This window comes from Crinia signifera, chromosome 2, assembly GCF_055691185.1.
Source record: "Crinia signifera chromosome 2, ASM5569118v1, whole genome shotgun sequence".
Lineage (NCBI taxonomy): Eukaryota > Metazoa > Chordata > Amphibia > Anura > Myobatrachidae > Crinia > Crinia signifera.
Window position 1 is genome coordinate 64,671,993 of NC_139218.1, and position 21,493 is coordinate 64,693,485.

At 44.1% G+C, this 21,493-nt stretch overlaps 1 protein-coding gene across 2 annotated transcripts in view; it reads right to left on the reverse strand.

Annotated features, from left to right (window-relative positions):
• Window positions 1–18,541, reverse strand: part of PITPNM3 (PITPNM family member 3) — a 497,692-nt gene extending 479,151 nt beyond the window's left edge. For both annotated transcript variants that reach the window (XR_014470310.1, XM_083172255.1), the window contains exon 1: window positions 18,388–18,541. Coding sequence is in view for 1 of the 2 variants with exons in the window: in XM_083172255.1 (XP_083028381.1) it covers window positions 18,388–18,409 (22 nt within the window). In the remaining variant the exon portion in view is untranslated. The remainder of the gene's footprint in view (window positions 1–18,387) is intronic.
• Between the last annotated feature and the right edge of the window lie 2,952 nt (window positions 18,542–21,493).

Below are 21,493 nucleotides of genomic sequence, written 5' to 3' on the forward strand. Positions count from 1 at the left end.
AAAGCATTGCCTGGTCTGCTGCTTTGTTATGATAAACTATTAAGTTTAATAGCAGCAGTATGTGTTTTGCTGATGAGAATAAGGTTTCATTATTATCCCTTTTGAGCGCTGCTGCAGGGTATTGGTCTGCGGGAGATCTTGTACAGTACTAGCCGAGCTTGCTCTGTGACAGTAGTGGATAGTGGGTAATAACAGTGCATATAGGAGTAGAGTGCTGATAGATCTATACAGTATAGTACTCTAGAACAACCCTCTGTATATGGGCAGAGTTTAATGAATCGCTAAGGAAGTGCAGCCATCTAGAGTGGAGTTCTGAGCCAGATGAACTCATGGAACTGCAAAAATAATACAAGGAAACAAGTAACCATGTGACATGCTCACATTCTAGCCTGATAAAAGGGGGTTATGCAATTACCAGTGATGCATTTTCAGATGATAAAAGAAAACTGACCGATATTGCTATTTATGACCTATGGCCATTATTGTGGTATCTATTTAGAGGCCAGAAAACTGTCCCACAATTGTGCGATAACACAAGCGACTGGTGCAAGGTTCGGGCCCCTTTATGAACCTTGAGTGCAAGGGTTGAACCCACCTTGAATCTGTGTGGAGTTTGTATATTCTCCCCATGCTTGCGTGGGTTTCCGCCAGGTACTCCGGTTTCCTCCCACTACCATACCTCCCAACTGTCCTGATTATAGGACTATACACTGCCTGTTTAGACAGTGCCCTGTGACCCTGTACAATGACTGGCATCGCTCTTAAATTATTGGGGTTGAAAAGGGTTTGGGGGTGAGGCGAACCCTTGTCGTCATCCCCCATTTTGACACTTTGGCCGCCATCAATGATTTATTCTGACTGCTTGCGGGTCTACAATACGAAGCAGCTTGAGGAGGCCAGATATAATCATGCACGTGTTAATCATAATCATAAATTTAACTTTGTGGACCCGGAGACAGGTGAGCACACCCAGAACATTGAGCGGCTGTGGGGGGCATGTAAATGGCGCAACAAGCGCCAAAGAGGCACGTCACGCAAGTATTTACAGTCCTATCTGCAGGAATTTATGTGGCGTAAGACTCTGGGTCGTGAGAACACCTTTCTCCGAATTCTGCAGGCACTTGCGCTGCTTCCTAAAGCCAATGCAGAGTCTGAAGAGTGACTTTGTTCTTTATGTGTTTTTGTCTTTATTAATTGTCATTCTTCTTGTCATTTTCCAAGATTTATTGCTATATTTCTTATTAATTGTTATTGTCATTCTTCTTGTCATTTTCCAAGATTTATTGGAAATAAATCCAATAAACTTATTGGGATAATTAATTCATGTGATATTTTATTATAAATTATTAAGTAAATTCAAGTTAATCGTTAACACGTCGTCATTATTGTGTCAGATGTATGATATGACAAGTGTGAATGTGTTCCTAAAACACCCCCACTATCCACGCCACCCCGAAGCATGGCGAGCACAGCGAGCCCCGTGAGGGTACGCGGAACGCGTCCTCCCGACCTTTTTATATCCCGACTTTTCATACCCCCGTATAGTGTGGTGAACGCAGCGAGCCACCAAGCCTGAAGCGTGGCGGGCTCAGCGAGCCCCGCGAGGGGACGTGGAATATATGTAAAGTAATCCGCGTCCCCTCGCCACACTATATAAAATCAACTCCATGCCGACGTGGATAGTGGGGGTATGAAAAGGCCGGGAGGACACATTCCACGTCCGCGAGCCACGCTTCGGGGTGGCGTGGATAGTGGGGGTGTGCAAAAAAAAAAAACGCAAAAAAATGGCATGGGTGCTTTCAAAATGGTGCTTTCATACTGGGCGCCGTGCTAGGACACAAGTTTTTTATGTATTGGTGCTAAGAGCAGTTGGGGTGATTTCCCTAAAGCACCTAAAAAGGAAAAGTGAAGATATTGCCCAAAGTAACATTCTATCATTTTCTATATTCTAAAAAAACTGAAATCTGATTTGTCGCTATGGGCAAAGCATCCACCTTTCCTTTTTTTGGAAGTATTACTAAATATATCCGAGATTACTTCCCCTAAAATAATGTAAAAAAGTTACATTACAATAAATCAAATTCTAATTTTTAAAATGTCGAAGACCATAGAGTTTTGTATAATTGAGCTGAGAATCTGGCTTTAAATGTTATTCTCTGAAGAATAAAACTGACATAGAACACACAGCTACTGTACATGTTTGAAGCCAATTCTGTACTAGTTACATAAATAATACACACACCCTTTCCTCCTGATACACCCGTGTGCTGCATGCATGCAACTAAACAAAACCATTTCTCATATTTTAAGTACAGTAGTATTCAGTGTGATGTAGTGAAATCATTATAATTTTAATGGGCCTTCAAGAGTATTAAAGTGGAGAGAGATAAACTGCCAACCTATCAACTTCAAAACAGCCTGTAACATGGCAGTTAGGAGCTGATTGGCTAGTACTTTATCACTCTCCACTTGATCAAACCCCAAGGCTTAGTACATCACCTCCTAAGGATATAGCCTGTTTAATGGTAACTTGAAGTCTCCAAATGCCCCCAGCCTACTATATGGAGCTAAAACACTCCGTAATCACAACATACTGTAATTAAAAGACTAGTGCCGGATTGAAGGATTTTTGGTACTGGTTTCCTAGCACGGCGCCCGTCGGGTCTCATCGCATACCTTAACTTAAGGTATGCGATGGGACCCGACCAACCCGATTTTCGGGCTTTAAACACGATTTTAACGCACTTTGAAAATTGGTCGCATCGCATGCCATTATAATGGCATGCGATGCGACCGACGTGATTTTTACATTGGACCCAATGTAAAAATGGTCCCTGAGACCCGATTTTACATTGGACCCAATGTTAAATGCCCCCCAGACCCGATTTTTAATTGTAAACCCACACTGATGGTTAATTATGTCAAATTCCCCCCCCCCCCCCATTGTTAATGCAACGCCACGATCAACGTCAACCCGAAGCGTGGCCGCGGTACGCATCCTCCGACCTTTTCATACCCCCACTATCCACGTCGGTGTGGAGCTGATTCTATATAGTGTGGCAAATGCAGCGAGCCACCGAGCCCGAAGCGTGGTGAGTGCAGCGAGCCCCACGAGGGGACACGTAATACGTCTGAAGTAATGCGCGTATGCTCGCCACGCTTCGCGCTCGCCACACTATATAAAATCAACTCCACGCCGACGTGGATAGTGGGGGTATGAAAAGGCTACTGCCACTGCCAGGTCCCACCAATGCACAGCCAAAACCTGATCTGCGGGGGAGGGGGGGTTCTGGGTACTCAGAACCCCCCCCCCCCCTGTATGCGCCACTGGGGTGTGAGAATCAGAAAGCGAGAGATTTTGGGAGATTTTTTTAAAAGCGGCAACCATTTACACTGAAAAACAAGGTTGAATTTGCCATGTAATTGATTGCCGCTTAAAAAACAAAATGGGACACCTATCCCAAAATCTCTCACTTTCTGATTCTTACACCCTATTTCACTTAACCCTAAATGTTTGAATGGGATGCAGTTAAAATCCCGGCGGTCGGGATCCCGGCGTTCAGAATCCCGACGCTGGAATCCCGACCGCCGAAATGCCAACACATTCTCCCTCCTGGGGTGTCCACGACACCCCTGGAGGGAGAATAAATTAGTGTGCCGAGCGTAGCGAGGCACCGGGCCCGCTGCGTGGCGAGCGCAGCGAGCCCGCAAGCGGGGCGATCCACGTACCCCCTTGTCGGCATTTCGCCTGTCGGTGATTCCGGCGTCGGGATTCTGAACGCCGGGATCCCGACCGCCGGGATTCAATACTGAATCCGTTTGAAGACATTCAGGAAGTTGACGTGCTTGACTTGCCTTGCACTTTACTACATGTTTAAGCTTCAGAATACTTTAGCATGAACCACTTCTTACAAATTATAATGTTTACTTACACCACAGACATGAACCAGTTCATTTACAGTTTCACATAAAGACAACTGCAAACATATTGAATGTTTTCTTACTCTTACAAGGCAGTAAAACTATACCAGCAGTTTCACTAAAGCATCTTAAGGCCCATACACAAAAAGGGATTTGGGGCGATATTCTAAGCAATCTGACTAGATCACTTAGAAAGTAAGCCCAGATCACTCTGTGTGTGTAGGGTATAGTGATCCATCGCCCACAGGGATAGACTCCCCAGTCGCCCCATGTGTACGTGGCTTAAATGTACTTATTTTGAAAGACAACTCATTCATGGTTCATTAGGACATAGAAACCTTGGCATTGCCCTTAGCAGGGAAAGCAAATACCATCTTGCAAACTAAGCTACCTGGCGAAGGATTTTTGGCAGCTTGAACTAAAGTCAGATGGCTCGGAAAGGGCAGTCTAAGAGGGCAATCATGCCCCTTACTATCTTGGACACATCTCCTCTGGATTTTCCAATTTACTATGCAACATTATTCTATAAAAGAAGGGTCCATCTTTTCATAATTATCAGTAATTACTTCTATTGTGGTTACTAATTCTGTTATGAGAAGAGTTTGCCTGCCAAACTATCGCTGAAGCGGTTACCTAATTTGGTGGTAACCTATGATAAGAACTATTTGTCTCAGCCACAGCCCTTCCCACCTGTCATTTACACGATTTTAATAGCAGAACTCTGTACATTGTCTCATTGTGTAATAAGCCTTCACGTGTGTGAGGTTGCTCTGTTGTCGAAGGAACAAAGAGATTATGCGGAAGAAAGAAAAGCAAAAGAGAAAGAGGGAATCAGAGCGAAAGAAAGAATGTCAAGGAGAGAAGAGGGGTGACTGGCAAAGTGAGAGAATGAGAGAGAGGGTGGCAGGAAGTGAGTGGCAGGGATAGAGAAAGGTGGGGTGAGAGATGGTGTCAGGGATAGAGAGAGGTCTGGTGAGAAAGAGGGTGTCAGGAAGAGATAGAGAGGTCATGGATACTGGCTTTCCGCCTTAGCAGCACTGTCACTGACTGTAGGGGGCAGTAGATGGAATATATATTGTAGAGAACACAAAAAAACAATAACCCTTTAATGACCCAACTAGCTAACTTAGAAATGGAACCAGAGATATAGGAGTAGAGGTGCCCCTTTATGGCAGGAGCCCAGCAGCATCCAATTCCATTGTCTCCAGAGTTGCACCACTGCCTTCACAGTCTATGAGGCTTCATCCATCATATACCCAATGAATACTTATTATATTGCTCTGAGCATTAGCATCAAACCTACAGTAAGTTTATTTTCACTAGTACTGCATGCATTCCCTAACAGAAGCTCATGCAAGTGTACCTGACTTCTGTATACTGGAACTCATTTCTTATTGTTTGCCGTTCACCTTACTTAAACACCAGGTAAACTTAATTGTATGAGGGAGTTACAAATATAAATAAAAAAAAAAAAATGAGATTAAAACATACAGGAATATCACTATAAGCCTCCAGATCTACTGTGCGGGGTTTCTTAGCTGTCCTCTGACACACGCCTGGGACACTACCATAACACACCCATGAGATGGCCTATTCTGTGTTCACTTCAGGCTACCTCCCAGTAACCACCCAGAAATGCCAATGGATATGTGCCACCACTTCTATGCCATTGATATCATATGCAACATCAATTTAGGTATCTTCAGAGGAACATGGTCTTCGTGCATGCACAGTAGCAAATATAAACTCATTAGGATTGCATCCACCTTGACCTCAGGCCTAATGCAATAATCTTACCAATCCACTAATTTCACATTCCGTATGCTTCACCCAGGTTCAGTTATTGTTATATTCCTAGATGGATCCAAGGATTGGATCTGACCTGCTGTATGACATTTCTACCAAACTATTGTATATACAGTGCACATTTTGCAGTGTCCAATATTGGACCTAATTCATGACTACACATGGGTTTCCCCAAATTTGTCTTACGATCAGGTCTGAATTACGGCATTTTACAGATAGTTAAATTTCTATCTTTGTAACCACCTTAGGACATATTAATTTGGATAAGAATGATAAATCTCTAGTATATACACAATACAAATCGGATTGCTCAGAAAATCATAAAGATCATGAGATAAATGGTCCAGGTGTGTACCTAGCATCAGTGTGTAGTCAATTTGAATAATGATGCTGTTGCTCAGCAACTGCCCTGGGCAGCATATGCAGCTCCTGTGTGCGCGGCTATGAACCTGACATCAGGTAGAGAAAAACACCTTGAGCATGTAGTTATTATTTCTATTTGTATGTTGTGTTTTACATTAGATCGTTTTGCCGCATGACAGAGAATTGGATGCTGAGTCCGGTCATCCCTACCTACAATGTACTGCCACCTTTTTTCTGGTTGTAAAATTTGCGATCAACTTATATTTTACCTTTATTATTATTGCTTATTTGGATAGCGTCCTGTAACCTTTTCTATTCAGCACAATGACTGAAAACATTTAGACAACGTTATTTTCCAGCTCTCTTAGAAGATAATGTCATCTCTGTCTCCATCATTGCAACACAATTGTCACTCGTGGGAGACGTGAGCACCAGCCCCCTGGGCACGGAGCCTGATGTGCCAGACTGTAATTGTTCCAATTCTCATATTGTTTAACTCGAGAAAATTACAAATATAAAAACACACAGATAATGTAACAATGATGACGACCCAATGTATGCAATAAATGAAAACCATATTTCATGTATTTTTTCATAGCCAGTAGTGCATTGACTTTCTCCTAATAGTTCTGTTAATGCTTGGAAAATCCGGAGCATATGCATCAACACATGTACGGGAGAGGAATTTAGGGGTCTATTTGCTAAGCCTTGGACTACATCCCCCTTGGTAACATGCAAGGGGATGTACAGTACGCGAACACATCCCCTCGCATGCAGCTGAAGGGGAGAAAAAACTTTGGTACTTGTGTAGTTTCACGGCGCCAGCATGGCGCACTGCTACTTCCGGGTTCTACGCTCGGCACAAACTATCTAAAATAAAGTAACTTAACTCCATGCCAAACATGGATAGTTCATACCCCCACTATCCATGTTGGCATGGAGTTGATTTTAGATAGCGTAGCGAGCCACCGAGCCCGCAGCGTGAAGGGGAATCAGACGCATGGTGCCGTGAAACTACACAAGTACCAAAACTTTTGATGGCCACCGACCATTCAATGATGGTCTTGAAACGTTGACCTGCAAGTTTCTGTGATCTTAACTACATTCAGTATAAAAAAAAATGATCTTGAAATCCGTGGAGTGCCGCCTCTGAGTTCTTTTGGGCGCTGGTAATGATATATAATGTAAGTTCAATGCTGCTTTACATAATGCCAGCAGCAGATGCAAGCAGCAGCTAACAGGATTACAAAGGGGAACCTGAGGCACATGATGGGAAGCAAAATATTTAACAGCATTAGACACGGGGCATGCCGACTGTCGTAATCCATTCACTTACAATGTTGACAGTTATGAAACTTTCCTAAGGATGGGCACTGCATGGTTACTAATTGATGGTCTTTATGGTGCCAGACTAGGGTTGCCAATCCCGGAGCATTTTTTCAATCCCGGAATTCGGGATTGAAAAATGCCCGATCCCGGGATTTCCGGGATTGGCTTCCCTGATTAAAAAACCCGCCCCGGCCGCCCCGCATATTTACTTACATGTGCGGTGCAGCCGGGAGGGTGGTCGGTGAAGCTGGGAGGGTGGGCGGATGATTGATGCCAGGAGTCGGGCGGGTGAGCAGCCGGGAGGCGGACGGTGAGCAGCCGGGAGGCGGATGAGCAGTCTGCAGCAGGAGTTGGTCAGGCGGTTAGGCAGGCGGGTGGGCGGGAGTGTCATGCTGGACGCGTCTGCTCTGTACAGCTGCTTGAGCCTGCGCAGCGTGACCTCTGGCCTCGTCACGCTGTGCAGAGCATTACTGCCGGGTAAGGGAGAAGCCGGGCAGCGTCTCAGCCCATGCTCAGATGCTGCCCGGCATTAGACTGCGCATGCGCAATCTAATCCCGAAAATCCCGGGATTGGAAACTCCAGTCCCGGGATTGAAATCCCGGCGTTTTAGGGGCCAAATCCCGGGATCCCGCCGATCCCGGGATTGGCCACCCTATGCCAGACTATAAATCCTTTGATTATCTCTACTGTGCAACATATGAAGGTGGTGAACCAATCACTGAAAGGGTGAGGCTATGAACCATCATGTAGAGAAGTAAGACATTGGCATGTCCCTACCATTAGCAATGGAGAAGTATTGGACCATCGCCACATATTGTATGACCATCGGTGGCTAATCGTTGATGGCCTATGGCTGTACTTATATCGCCAAAGCCTCTGACAGTAACATCTGCCGTCTACTACAGTAAGTGCATGCCAACATATAGCAAGAGGAAGATACCGGGACATAAGTCATATATATCCAAGAGTGAAAGCCTGTATTCTGAAAGGGAGTCCAAAAAAAAACCAGTTAGCTGCAGAACAGAGCATTAGCCTGACTTGTTAGTTATACAAGTACACACTAGACTGGATGGCTGTTCTAAGGCTTTCAAAAAGGAGTATTGTTAAGACATGTCCATCGCAGAGTAGCAGGAATAGCAGAAGTCAATACAAATAAATGTGAGAGGTACCAGACACTGAGGTGAGATCAGGCCAAGTAGAGAGGCTGAGATAACAATGCGACGGAAAGAGTAAGATGAAGGACTTGATTCAGCTTCAGTTGTAGTCTTGCAAAGCTACAAATTCCATAGCTAACATGCAGGGGACTGCCCAGCACAGAGCAAGGCTGCATCGCATGCCGGGTCCCTCTACGTGAAACAATTGCAAAAAAACTTGCATATTAATAAGGTATCCCACAGCTATGGGAGACACAGCACAGGGTGCGTACAGCTGGGAAGTGAAGCCATTCTCCAGGAGCCATTTAGCAGGTCGTAGCGCAGGGTTGCCGACTTTAAGATTCTCCTCTCCGGGAGAAGCCCGGAGAGGAGAGTTTCAGCAGCCGCTCAGGGGGCGGGGCTTATGAGTGACATCACTAAGCCCCGCCCCCATGCTGTTAAAACATCTAATTCACGTATCTCCGTGGAGGGGGCGGTGCTAAAATGACGCGATTGTGCCGTTTTAGCCCAGCCCCCTCCTCTGAGACCCGAGGATTGCGGCATTTTAATGCCGCAATCCGGGGGTCAGCGGGGGTCCCCCCTGAATCCGGGAGGGTTGTCCACCCTTCCGGGGGGCCGGGAGGGGGTACCCGATTTTCGGGAGACTCCCGGAAATTCCGGGAGGGTCGGCAACCCTGTCGTAGCGCCAGCATTGTTGTTTACTAAATGTTGTCCATAGCAACCAATCAGATTATGTCTTTCATTTCTCTATTGTATCCTACAAAATGATAGACAGATGCGGCTTCGCCATGTAGGGGGCCCGGGTTCAGTGCCCCGAATATGTCTAAATAACAAACTTCTAAGGAATAAATATCTCAGTTTTATTTGTGACATTTGGTGGAGAAACCCTTTCTCTGAGAGCAGAAAGATTTCCTGTAACTAGTTGATGTTGTATTGGTAGAAACAAATATTCATTGCAGTGTTGTGAACGTCTTATATTTTCTTGGATATTGCTTACAATGTAACTAGCTTTCTTTTCAAACAAAAACTTAAAACTTTATTTGAGGGATTGCTACTTTAAATTGTATCTTCACACCCATCCCATAAGCAAACAGACATGATGAAACAAGTCCCGCATTCTGGAGTCAGGCAAAGACAGATGTCTGTTGTCAACAAGGAAAGAAACCTCCATTAAATTTAGTAGAGAAGTTCACATATCTGTAACTTAGTACACAGGCAAGGTACTTCTGCAGTTTTACAAGTATAGATGACAACAAAGATTGTACTGCTGCAATGAGTGACATTTCCCCCACACCACACCTTGTTGCGTTCTGAGGAACTTGTGCCAGCCAACCGACAGTGCAGCCACGTGAAACCTATATCCTAACTTGTTCTATGTAACATTCCTTACAATGTATTTAAGGAAAGAAAACATGCTTACTTCATACCTCCCAACTGTGTTTTGTAACCTTCCCGTGGCAGTGTCCCGTGGCAAGGGGGGGCAGTTGGAAGTCACCCCCCTGCCACTATCTCCCCAGCCCCATAGGCCACAGCGGCGAACACGGGGGCATGGCATCATGGTAATAGATGCAAGGGGTCCTTCTTCAGGGCTGAACAATGTTGGGAGGTATGGAACTACATGAAATTCAGACATTCTCCTTATTCAACAAAGGCAAAAATGTTCTGATAAATCAGAAGACACAAAGGCCTTAAAATTGGGTACACACTAAAGCCATACAAATCGCCTACATGGTAAATGCGATTATGGGTGATTGTGTGTTCTCACAATTGCTCAAACTGGTCACCAGGTTTGATGTGCTGCACATGAACCTAGCATTATCACTAGTAATTTGGTGCCTATAGTTGTGTACTGCAAACCTGATGACAAATGATATGTTCGACAGATTTGGCATCACCTTCATGACACTCTCTAGAGCGGAGGAGTTTGGGGCAGGAGTGCGTATTGGGGACATAGGTAATGGGAATGCAGAGACAGCCAAATTACAGAAATGGCATGGTGTGAGAGTGAGGTCATGAACTGCAATTACAATGGGCAGTTGCAAATCATAAATATAGCTGACTGGAGGAGTAAAACTTGGAGGACCTATAACCCTGGGGAAAGGTGCAATCGTAACATCATTAAAGACCCCCTCATCTGACTACATTGTTAACCAATGCATGCACAGCCGTGGTGACGTCACTGAACGATATCTATAACCAATATCCTTCATCGTGTATGCACCATGTCATTTGACCAGTGGCACCGTGCAGAGGCGTAGCGAGGGCGGTGCCGGTGGAGCACCAGCTCCGGGCGCTGGAAGCTATCATGGCACCGGAGCTGTGCCGGCACCGCCAGCTCGCCCGCTCCCCTGCACTTTCCCTCTGTCGTGCCATCTCCCCCACTAGCTCCCGGCCGGCTCCCTGCTACTGTACGGGAGACGTGGTGCTATTTAATATCCACATCTTCTGCTGGACCGCTAGCTAATAGGCGCTTGCGGTCCAGCAGCCAATCAACTGGTGGCTGCTGGACCGCGAGCGCCTATTGGCTAGCGCGGTCCATCGGGAGATGTGAATTTTAAATAGCAGTGAGTGCACGTCTCCCACCCAGGTACAGCGGGGAGCCGGAGTGGGTGGGGGTGCCGACCGCACACTTCCCCTGACAGGGGGGGGAGGGAACGGGCTCCACACTACTCCCTCCCTGTTCCACACTACTCCCTCCCACCCTCACTCCACACTACTACAATCCCCCTCCCCCCTGTTCCACGCTACTCGCTCCCACCCTCTGTCCCTGCTCTGCACTATCACTCCCTTCCACCCTCCCTGATCTGCACTATTACTCCCTGCTAGCAATTCCAGGCCCACTTGGCAACACTTTTAGTCCCCCTTGGCAACAAGCAACTTTAGCCCCCCTTGGCAACAAGCAATTTTAGTCCCCCTTGGCAACGAGCAATTTTAGTCCCCCTTGGCAACGAGCAATTTTAGTCCCCCTTGGCAACGAGCATGAAGCTCCTTGGCATTGAGGATAAAGGTAAGTGGCACATGTGTCAGATGTGTAATAGGCATTACGGTTTGATATATAGTATGTGATGGGTATCATGTGCGACCTTATGCGTAATTGGCATTACAGCATGTGACTTTATGTGCAATGGGCATTACGGTGTGTGGTATAATGTTAGGCTGCGTCTCCTATTCGCCACGCAAGAGCCCTGCCTACTACAAATGAGGGGGGGGGCACGAAACATGCCCTTGCTCCGGGCACCGTGGCACCTAGCTACACCGCTGGCACCGTACCCCTATTTGTTCCAGTTTTAAGGATATCCATGATTTAATAAAGATGGTTAAATTAAAATGACTGATGTACTAATTAAATAACCTGTGGCCAAGCATGGTTATTCTTAAAACCTGGCCCAGTCGGTTATCTTGAGCACCAAATCTGGATACCTCTGTAATACTGCATTTGCCTCATAAAAGACCCACCAAGAGGTGATGTAATGTAAAATAAAACAGTCTATCAAATGTTTAACTTGAAGCAAACTATATCTTAACATTCAATGAAGGAAGTAAACATTAAGGATTAAGGACAACAACAACAAAAATTCTCAGAGTAAACTTTTTTTTTTTAAAAGATCTTATGATATGCAACTTTCATTGTTACATTCTGAAGTGACTATTTGACAAAGTTATTGAATGCTAACAGCTATGACCCAACCTATGACCACACAAAGCCATTCACCCCTACATAGAACATAACTGTTCCTTCTATGGCAATTACCATAATACATACTACTGTATTATTCTTTAGGAACTAGATGCATTGTATTGGATGGCTGCAGCAACCATCCAATCAGATGCTTTTATTCAAATTCACTTTGACTTCAGCAAAGACACTTTTAAAAATGTTCCAGCAATTGACGTTTGTAAACTAAAATTGACTGATATGTAAAAGCAACTCAGGCTTTCATGTCAGATCCAAGGGCAAGCTCTTCAAGTTATGTCACTGGACTCCATATATTCTGTATAGCAAAGTAAGTTACAATATAGGCTGTTCTGCATGACATTCCAATATCTGCACCACTGCGTGATAAAATCTATTTTGTAAGAAATCTATTTTAAGAATATGGGCCTGTGGGTAAATGCATACCACAAAATGATGCTTCAGTGGGAATTCATGCAGTTACCAGGTATGCTTACAAACAGGAAGTTTCAGTGACAACACTCACGTGCAGCTCTTTATATTGCAAACAGAAACAAAACTGGAGGGTTGGATTTCTCTTGAATGACCAAGGATATATATTATATAGTAGTTGAGGTTGCAAAAAAGTCTTAAGTCCATCAAGTTCAACCTATATATGATCTCTTGCAGTATAATGACCTGGATAAGGTTAATGCCTATCTGTTATAAACTAGAATTCTTGACAACCCAAAATGGCTGTCCAATTTATTACTGGTCTACTATAGTTCATTATGATTAATGTCTAACCCTTTTTTAAACGTATCAATTGAGTCTGCCATCACAACCATCTCTGGCAGAGTATTCCATATCATAACTGCCCTTACTGTATAGAAAGGTTTCCTTCGCTGGTATGGAAATTCCTCTCCTCCAACCTTAGAGGGTGACCGCGTGTCCTGTGTACAGTCCTCATGGAAAATAGAGAATTGTATTGACCCTTAATGTATATGTATATATATATATATATATATATATATATATATATATATATATATATATATATATATATATATATTAATTATAGCCCCTCTTAGACACCTCTATTCTAATGTAAACATGCTTAACCTGGTTAGCCTTTCCTTGTATCCCAATGACTCTAAACCCATAATCAGTTTTGCTCTTCTCTGAACCTTTTCAAGTTCCAAGATATATTTTTATGAACTGGTGCAAAAAAACTGTACACTGTACTCCAGATGATGCCATACCAATGATTTATACAGTGGCATGATTACACGGTCTTCCCTCTCCTTTATGCCCCTTTTTATGCAGACTAATACCTTATCGGCCTTTGCTGCTGCTTCTTGACTTTGAGGACTGCAGCCGAGTCTGTCGATAAGAACCCCCAAATCCTTCTCCATTAATGATTACATTAGATTTCCCCTTAAGTTCTAGATTGTGAGCATGTTTCTGGTCCCAAAAATCAATACTAAACCTTATTTTCCATTTTGCTGCCCAATTCTCCAGAGAGACAACATCCTGATCTGATATTATTACCTTACACAGTTTAGCATCATCTGCAAAAATGGACACATTGCTTACTAGACCATAGACTACTGTAGGTTCCAGCAAGCAGTGGTACCCAGCAGCTGTAGAAGATGGGGGGGGGGGGGGGTGTAATCTTTTTGGAATGACTAAAACAATCTTAATATGTATAGTTTAGAGCAGAGAAGGGAAAGGGGGGACATGATAGAAAATGTCAAATATATCTAGAGTTTTAACAAGGTACAGGTGGGAGACATTCTTCACAGGAAGAGGAGCAGCAGAACACGAGGACATGCACTGACACTAGAGGCAGGAAGATTCAGGGGAAATGTGAGGAAGAATTACTTCACAGAAAGAGTTGTAGATAAGTGGAATAGCCTCCCATCAGAGGTGGTAGAGGCAAATACAGTAGAACAACTTAAACATCCTTGGAATAGGCATATTGATATCCTTACAAAGAAATAAGGATCAAATATGGTTTGAGGTAACATAGAATACAATGAACTTTTTTGGCCATGTATGCTTGCGCACACTAGGAATTTTTTGTGGATTTACAGTGCATCAAGCAGGGATGAAGGGGGCGGGGGAGAAGGCATTGCATACATTACATTAAGACATTACATTTGGGGAACACATGCCCGCAGAGCAGCACAGCGCCTAGGCAGCCATCAGCGGCGCCACTGGTCGCTGCAATAGCCAGGAAGGTAACATTAAGCAGAGACAGTACAGTTATCACATACCCGCCAAGCTGCACAGCGCCTAGGCAGCCATCAGCGGCACCACTGGTCACTGCAACAGCCAGGAAGGTAACATTAAGCAGAGACTGTACAGTTATCACATAGGGAGCACATACCCGCCAAGCTGCACAGTGCCTAGGCAGCCATCAGCGGCGCCACTGATCGCCGAAACAGCCAAGTAGGTAACAATACAAGCAGAGACAGTACAGTTATCACACATGGAACATATTTGGCAGAGCTGCATAGCTCCTAGTCAGCCATCAGCGGCGCCATCTTGATCATGCTGCTAGATGGGCCAAGTAGTTCTTATCTTATTTGCCATCAAATTCTATGCTTCTATACACAGAAAAAAATGTGCCAAAGGGTTCCTCTTAGATTCTTTTACAGATGGAGCCCCTCTCATACTTGTTCGGCTCTCACCAGAACGTCCCCGATGGCAAGAGCCGGCGGAGAGCGACTTCATCAGATTTGGGACGCACGTACGTCTCATGCGCACGATGGCATCGTCATCCCCCATCTAAATGACCTGCGCTCCATCTGTAGGTTGAGTTATAATTCTACAGGTGCTATCAGAGTTGTGTCTTAGATAGGCTGATATAAGATATGAAGGCATTCTTCACAATGTGCAGTAGACTAATATTTTTTTCGCCAGATAAAGATTAGAATTGGCTTCAGAGTTGTTTAATTCTGCAAATCATCAGGAAGGAGAAAGCAGAGCTTTCCTGTAACCAATCTGTACTGGGAGGAGTGGAATAGATTTGCATTGGATAGACTGCTGACTCTAATCGAGGGCAAATTGCTCTGCTCCCAGCAATGCACGGCTGCTGATTGATTAGACCATTGTTCTAATCCCTTTGATGTATACATAATTGTGAAGTGGCGCAGTACTGAAAGACCATGCTCACAATGCAGTTAACAGGGCTTTAATTTTTTTTAGGATTGAACATGGTACCGAGGAGGTAATTAAGACTGTCAAACAAATCCTATGGAAGTCTGACAAAGAACAGCTAGTTTATTAGCAAATAAAACAGTTGTCCCAATACTGAAGACTGCAGGAAAACATGTTTTTTTTTTAACTAAATACAGTCTGTGACAGTTCATGTTAATGTACAGTTGACATACATTTGCAAGACCTGGGGCACATTGTCTCAATGTACAGCTTCCCATTAAAAAAGCCTGTGCGTGATTACACCAGAGTTGATATGGAAGAAGTCACCCCTGGGAGAATAATGACCTGAAAGAAATGATGGCTGGGAGCGGAAAGCAATGGTCTCTAGTCTTTCTGGGGGGTGATTCCTACAGCAAAACCATTCAGTGTTTCCTATAGGGTGTGAACAGGGAACTCAGACTGACAGGACAGACATTCAGAGTCACAATGAGTGACAGATAGAGAGACAAGCTCACAATGAGTGACAGGTAGACAGAACGGCACAAATTGGAAGCAATGTCCACAGTGAAAAAACCTCATTATCCCAGCTTCTTGTCTGAGTGGTCCTGATGTTGCTATACATGACAGCAGCTCTGGAAGCACACAGGAGTGCACTGTAAAATGTATTGCTTAATGTCAACTAATTGGATTTACATCTGAGACCTTATATATATGTGTTGTCTAAACAAAAGAGAAAAACAACTGTTTAAAGCCTAATAGATAATGCTAGAAATAAAAAAACAACAACAACATATAAGCCATCAGGGGGTGGGGGAATGATGAAATAAACTCTTGGATGAAAGACATTATAATCTGGCCATCTTTTCTTTACAGCCAAATGAGCTGCTTGTATTAAAACACTGATGTTTATTAGTCCTATGGTAGTGTTCATTCTAGAACCTTTTTTCATTTTTTGGTGGGTATTTATTAACGCTTGATGAGAGAGAAAAGTGTGAGAAATACAATACCAGCCAATCAGCTTCTGCCTTTCATGTGGCAAGCTGCATTTAAAAAATAAATAAATCACAAGATCCGATGGTACTTCATTTTAGATATGATGTACCGTATCACTACAGCTACGGTAGTGATACATCATATCCAAAATTAAAATATGTCCTTCTCCCCGATTAGGTGCGGGGTGCTAAAATGAACACTACTATAGGACAGAACAGTTATTGTTTATCTGGAATACCATTCTAGAATGCCACACCTGGGAAGTTGAGCAGCTGTTATTGCTGCATGGGGCTGGGAGATGTAATCAATATAAAACCCCAAATAGGATAATTTGACATGATAGTAACGCTACAGCAGCAACTCTCAGCTACATGTCTGGTGTAATAAGAACCACTTTATAGTGATACAAAACACTGTTGCATGCCACACAGAAATCACATAGGATATCACAGTTCTAAATGTGGCACTGTGATTAGCTTTGATAGATCATAATATTTAGTTAGGGGTGAACCCAATATTTTAGGACTCATTAACAATCATTTGGTTATCCAATCATCAGTGTTAAGGTGCGTACACACGGGGCGATTTTGTCTAATATCGCGGGAAATATGGTCGATGAGCGACCATATTGTCTGCGATGGGAGTGTGCACCAGCGATATATCGCGGGGGGCGCGCTCCCGTTTTCTCCACCGTAGTGATCGCTGGTCACAGGAACATGCTCCTGCGACCAGCTGATTTCCACTGCCGGGCTCTCCCGGCAGTTTCTTTTTCATCAGCGACCAGAGATGGTCACTGAGACGGGACACTGAGCGATATATCGCTCATAGCGAGCGATATATCGCTCAGCGATATATATGCCCCATGTGTACGGGGCTTAAAGCTATTGGAGACGTTGCTGTCAAATAGGTTCTTCAGCTTCAAACGTCATTTACTTCCAAATTTTTTGTTTTACCTGTTGAAACCGAAAGTACTCCTGTAGTCCAGCCCTATGAGGCTGCCAACCACTGGCAGGAATTTACTAAAAGGAGGATGAATATTTCCCTAGCTCCATGAATGTTTTTATACCACAAACACATAAGATCCAATAAAGATATTACAAATTTGCTCTTTTGATTTTATTTTTCAGAACCAGAATGGCCACAGATCCACCAAGCTGGTGGGACATTATATATGTCAGGGATCCCACCATACAGTACATGATCCAAGAAAACACTACAGATCATTACACCCGCACAAAGCATAATCTCAATACTCTTTTTGTCTATAATTTGTAATTATACAATTTTAAAGTTTGAAATATCCCCGACTATAGCTCAAAGTGCATGAAAAGTGGTAGGGATGTGCACAAGATCAACACATGATTTATCTAGATCACATACAACACTTTAGAAAGTTTAAAGTACAACGATCTAAAAAAATTATAGTAACAATAATACGAGATCTATATAAAATAATCATAAATACATAACAATATAAATCCACCACATGTAAATATTCAATAAACACACAACTATAATAGCAACATAAAGTATAAAAATAAAGTCAAGACCTCTAATAATCTGTACCACCAGTGACAGATCATTAAGCCATAACCACCATAAACCCCCCAAATTGATTATAACATCCCCTTTTCTGAGACCCATAGCAGTGAGTGCACTCCAGCTGAGCAGCTCTGCAGAGCAAGGAAGTGCAGAGATCAGGTGGGACTGGAGGTAATCTGCCAATCAGCAGCAACAGGCTGATGCTCTGCATTCCAACACATTAGTTAAATTCCATGCATACAGCCAGTGACTTTCCCTTCACCCATCTGCAGTTTCCTATGAAGTGTCATGGACTCAGAGAGGTGGCACATACTATTTAAGCTGTTCAGAAGTAACAAGGACATGCTACCTTGGGTAATCTGCAGTTACTGGTTGTGCTATGCCAGTTACCTGCCAATGTCACACCTGATGCATTGGCACTGCCACACAAGACAAACAAGAGGCAGACCTGGCTTTCTTACCTGTATGTGGTGCCTGAGCCATTTCCAAGTCTGCTAGTCCAGGCTACCAGGGTCTGCAGGCTGCCAGCCCTCTGTATTCCTCTCCTGCTGCTGTTGCTGCTGCTGGAGGAGATCTCTGGTTGAGATTTCATAGCAGTGAAAGCTGCTATGTGCTTTATTCTAATCCGCCCCCCTTTCCTTATTCGTACATTTATTTAGCTTGCCTGCCTCTAGTGGCTCTGACAGGCTGAGAATCCCTCACAGGCTTTATTACTCCATAGCAGACATGTACATAAACACAGTTTTCAATTATTCTATAATTCACAGTGTAACTGCTTTGGAATGCTCTTAAATTGATTTCCCTAGAACTACACCGAGGGGCTAGTAAGAGATCTTCTCAAATGCTGGATATTCATTAGCAGCTAGTAAATGTAATATTCACAAGATTGATTGATTTTAGATATAATTATATTACCCTTAAACCTAATACAACTTCAATTATGTTAATTAAAAAAAAAGGTACTTCCTCATCTTTGCGGCCACCGCTTACGCCAGTTACGTTGGCCACTGCGTAAGTCGCAATTGTCCGCTCGTCACACTTCAGGCTCGGTGGCTTGCTCCACAACTTTACTAAAGGTGGTGGTGTGGACACAGGATGGTGGCGTGGACCCCAAAATAACCCTCGCGGCTAGCCGTACGCTATGTAAGTTCCGTAGCGTAAGCGGTGGCCACTAAGATAAGGAAATAGCCCCAATTTTTTTTAATGTTTGTTACTAGTTTATTGTATTTTGTAGTATATCTGCTTATGCTAAACAGCCAAGGTGCCCGGTCTATGGTCGTTAGGTGGACACACCCAAGGTCAACATGCATTGGTCTGACCACTGAAGGTCGACATGGGCTTAGATTGACACCAGAAAATGTAGACATTGGCTTAGGTTGACAGGGTCATTAGGCCGACATGGGCAAGGTCGACAGTCAAGAGGTCGACATGGGTTTTTCACATATTTTTATGAGCCGACATGTGCCGACAGGCAGTATTTCATGCCCTACCATCCACTAGGGATGTGTGCAAGGCACTTCGCTCGAAGCATGGTGAATCACGATTGTCCCCTCGTGTGAAGACCGATACGGTGTCCATGTCCACTCTGTCGGCATTAGGGACAAAAGAAGGGAAAACTCCATGTCGACCTTGCCCATGTCAACTTAATGCTTATGTTGACCTAATGACCCTGTCGACCTAAGCCAATGTTGACCTTTTCAGGTGTTGACCTAAGCCCATGTCAACATTCAGTGGTTGACCGAATGCATGTCGAACTTAGGTGTGTCGAACCTATGACCCATACCAACGGTGCCCATACACGGAGCGATCTGCTCTGTACTTTTTGTAATAGATTGCATCCAGTACTAAAAGCATGTGATGTGCTACAGCAGTATTACTGCTTAAGGCAACAATTACTCTCTAACAGTACACGCAAATACAATCATAAACATATATGGATGACACAGGTATGTGATATGACTGGTCTAGTACAATAAACAATACAAACACACATAATTGATTGATGGGCGCTTCTTTAAATGGAATACAGTTCTAAAAAGTATTTGGTTAAAGGTATTGCTGGCATTGCTAGCGGCAGAGGTGTTCATATTGGTGGGCACAGCATTAGGGGGTGCCTGTGCACTCCTAACACTCAATGTGCGCACAACTATGGTTGTTTACAAACATTTGTAGGTTTTGTACAGTAATTTGTTTAAAGAAGAAAGCCCAGCAATGGAACAAGTACTGTTATGATAAACACTACTGCAGTGTTAAGGGGTGTTCACTTGGGCCCTTATTCAGATCTGATTGCAGTAGAAATTTGTTTGGAAAATGGGAAAAACCATGTGCACTGCAGGTGGGGCAGATGTAACATGTCAGAATCAGAATCATTTATTGGCCATGTATACTTGCATATACTAGGAATTTGATTTGGATTGCTGTGCAACAGCCAGTTAGGTACAGTTAAACAGTGACAGATATACAAACCCTGGGGAAGTACCCTGGGGATATAGACGCGGGGAACACATACCTGCCGAGCTGCACAGTGCCTAGGCAGTCATCAGCGTTGCCACTGGTCATTGTAGCAGCCAGGTAGGTAACAATATAAGCAGGGACAGACACAGTACAGTTATCACACAGGGAACACGTACCCGCCGAGCTGCACATCGCCTAGGCAGCCATCAGCGGCGCCACTGGTCATTGCAGCAGCTGGGTGGGTAACAATATAAGCAGAGACAGTACAGTTATCATACAGGAAACACATACCCGCTGAGCCTAGGCAGTCATCAGCGGCGCCACTGGTCGTTGCAGCAGCCAGGTAGGTAACAGTTATCTACCTGGAGCTGGGACATGTTGGGGGGGCAAATGGGCACTCACAGTCCACAGGTCTTCAGCCGGGGGCCTGCAGGCCAGAAGTTCCTCCACTGGTCCCAGCGTCTGCCCGGGGCTTCAAGCAGAGTGGTGCAGGCTAGCAGCCGCTGCCTCGGATCCTGCTGGCCGAGCCCAGGATGTACCTGGGATGTGCAGAGAGAGTTAAATTTGGGTGGGGGTATGTTGAAACTGAAATCCAAATTGCAGTGTAAAAATAATGCAGCCAGTATGTATCACACAAATCTAACTCTCTCTGCACATGTTACATCTGCCCCACCTGCAGTGCACATGGTTTTACCCATTTTCCAAACAAATTTGTACTGAATAAAAGCATTGGTGTGATTTTGCTTGCGATTCGATTGGGATCCGCACAGAAACAAAATAACTCCCCCAAATCTAACTCTCTCTATACATGTTACATCTGCCCCACCTGCAGTGCACATGGTTTTGCCCATATTGAGAACAAATTTTTCTGTGATCAGATCTGAATAAGAGCCATTATGTTCAGTCACTGTGATACAGCCAGATCATAAGTCTTGGTAATAATGTTTTTGTGCAGCAGATTATTTATTGCATTAGATGTCTGTGTCCCAGGTGCCTATGCTGTGCATGGATGCATGTCTACAAATAGGTGGTGATTTTAGCTTCATTATCTCCACATTTCAGCTCAAACAGATGACTGTCTGCTTCACCCTCCGCTGTGATTTGTGAGCTAAG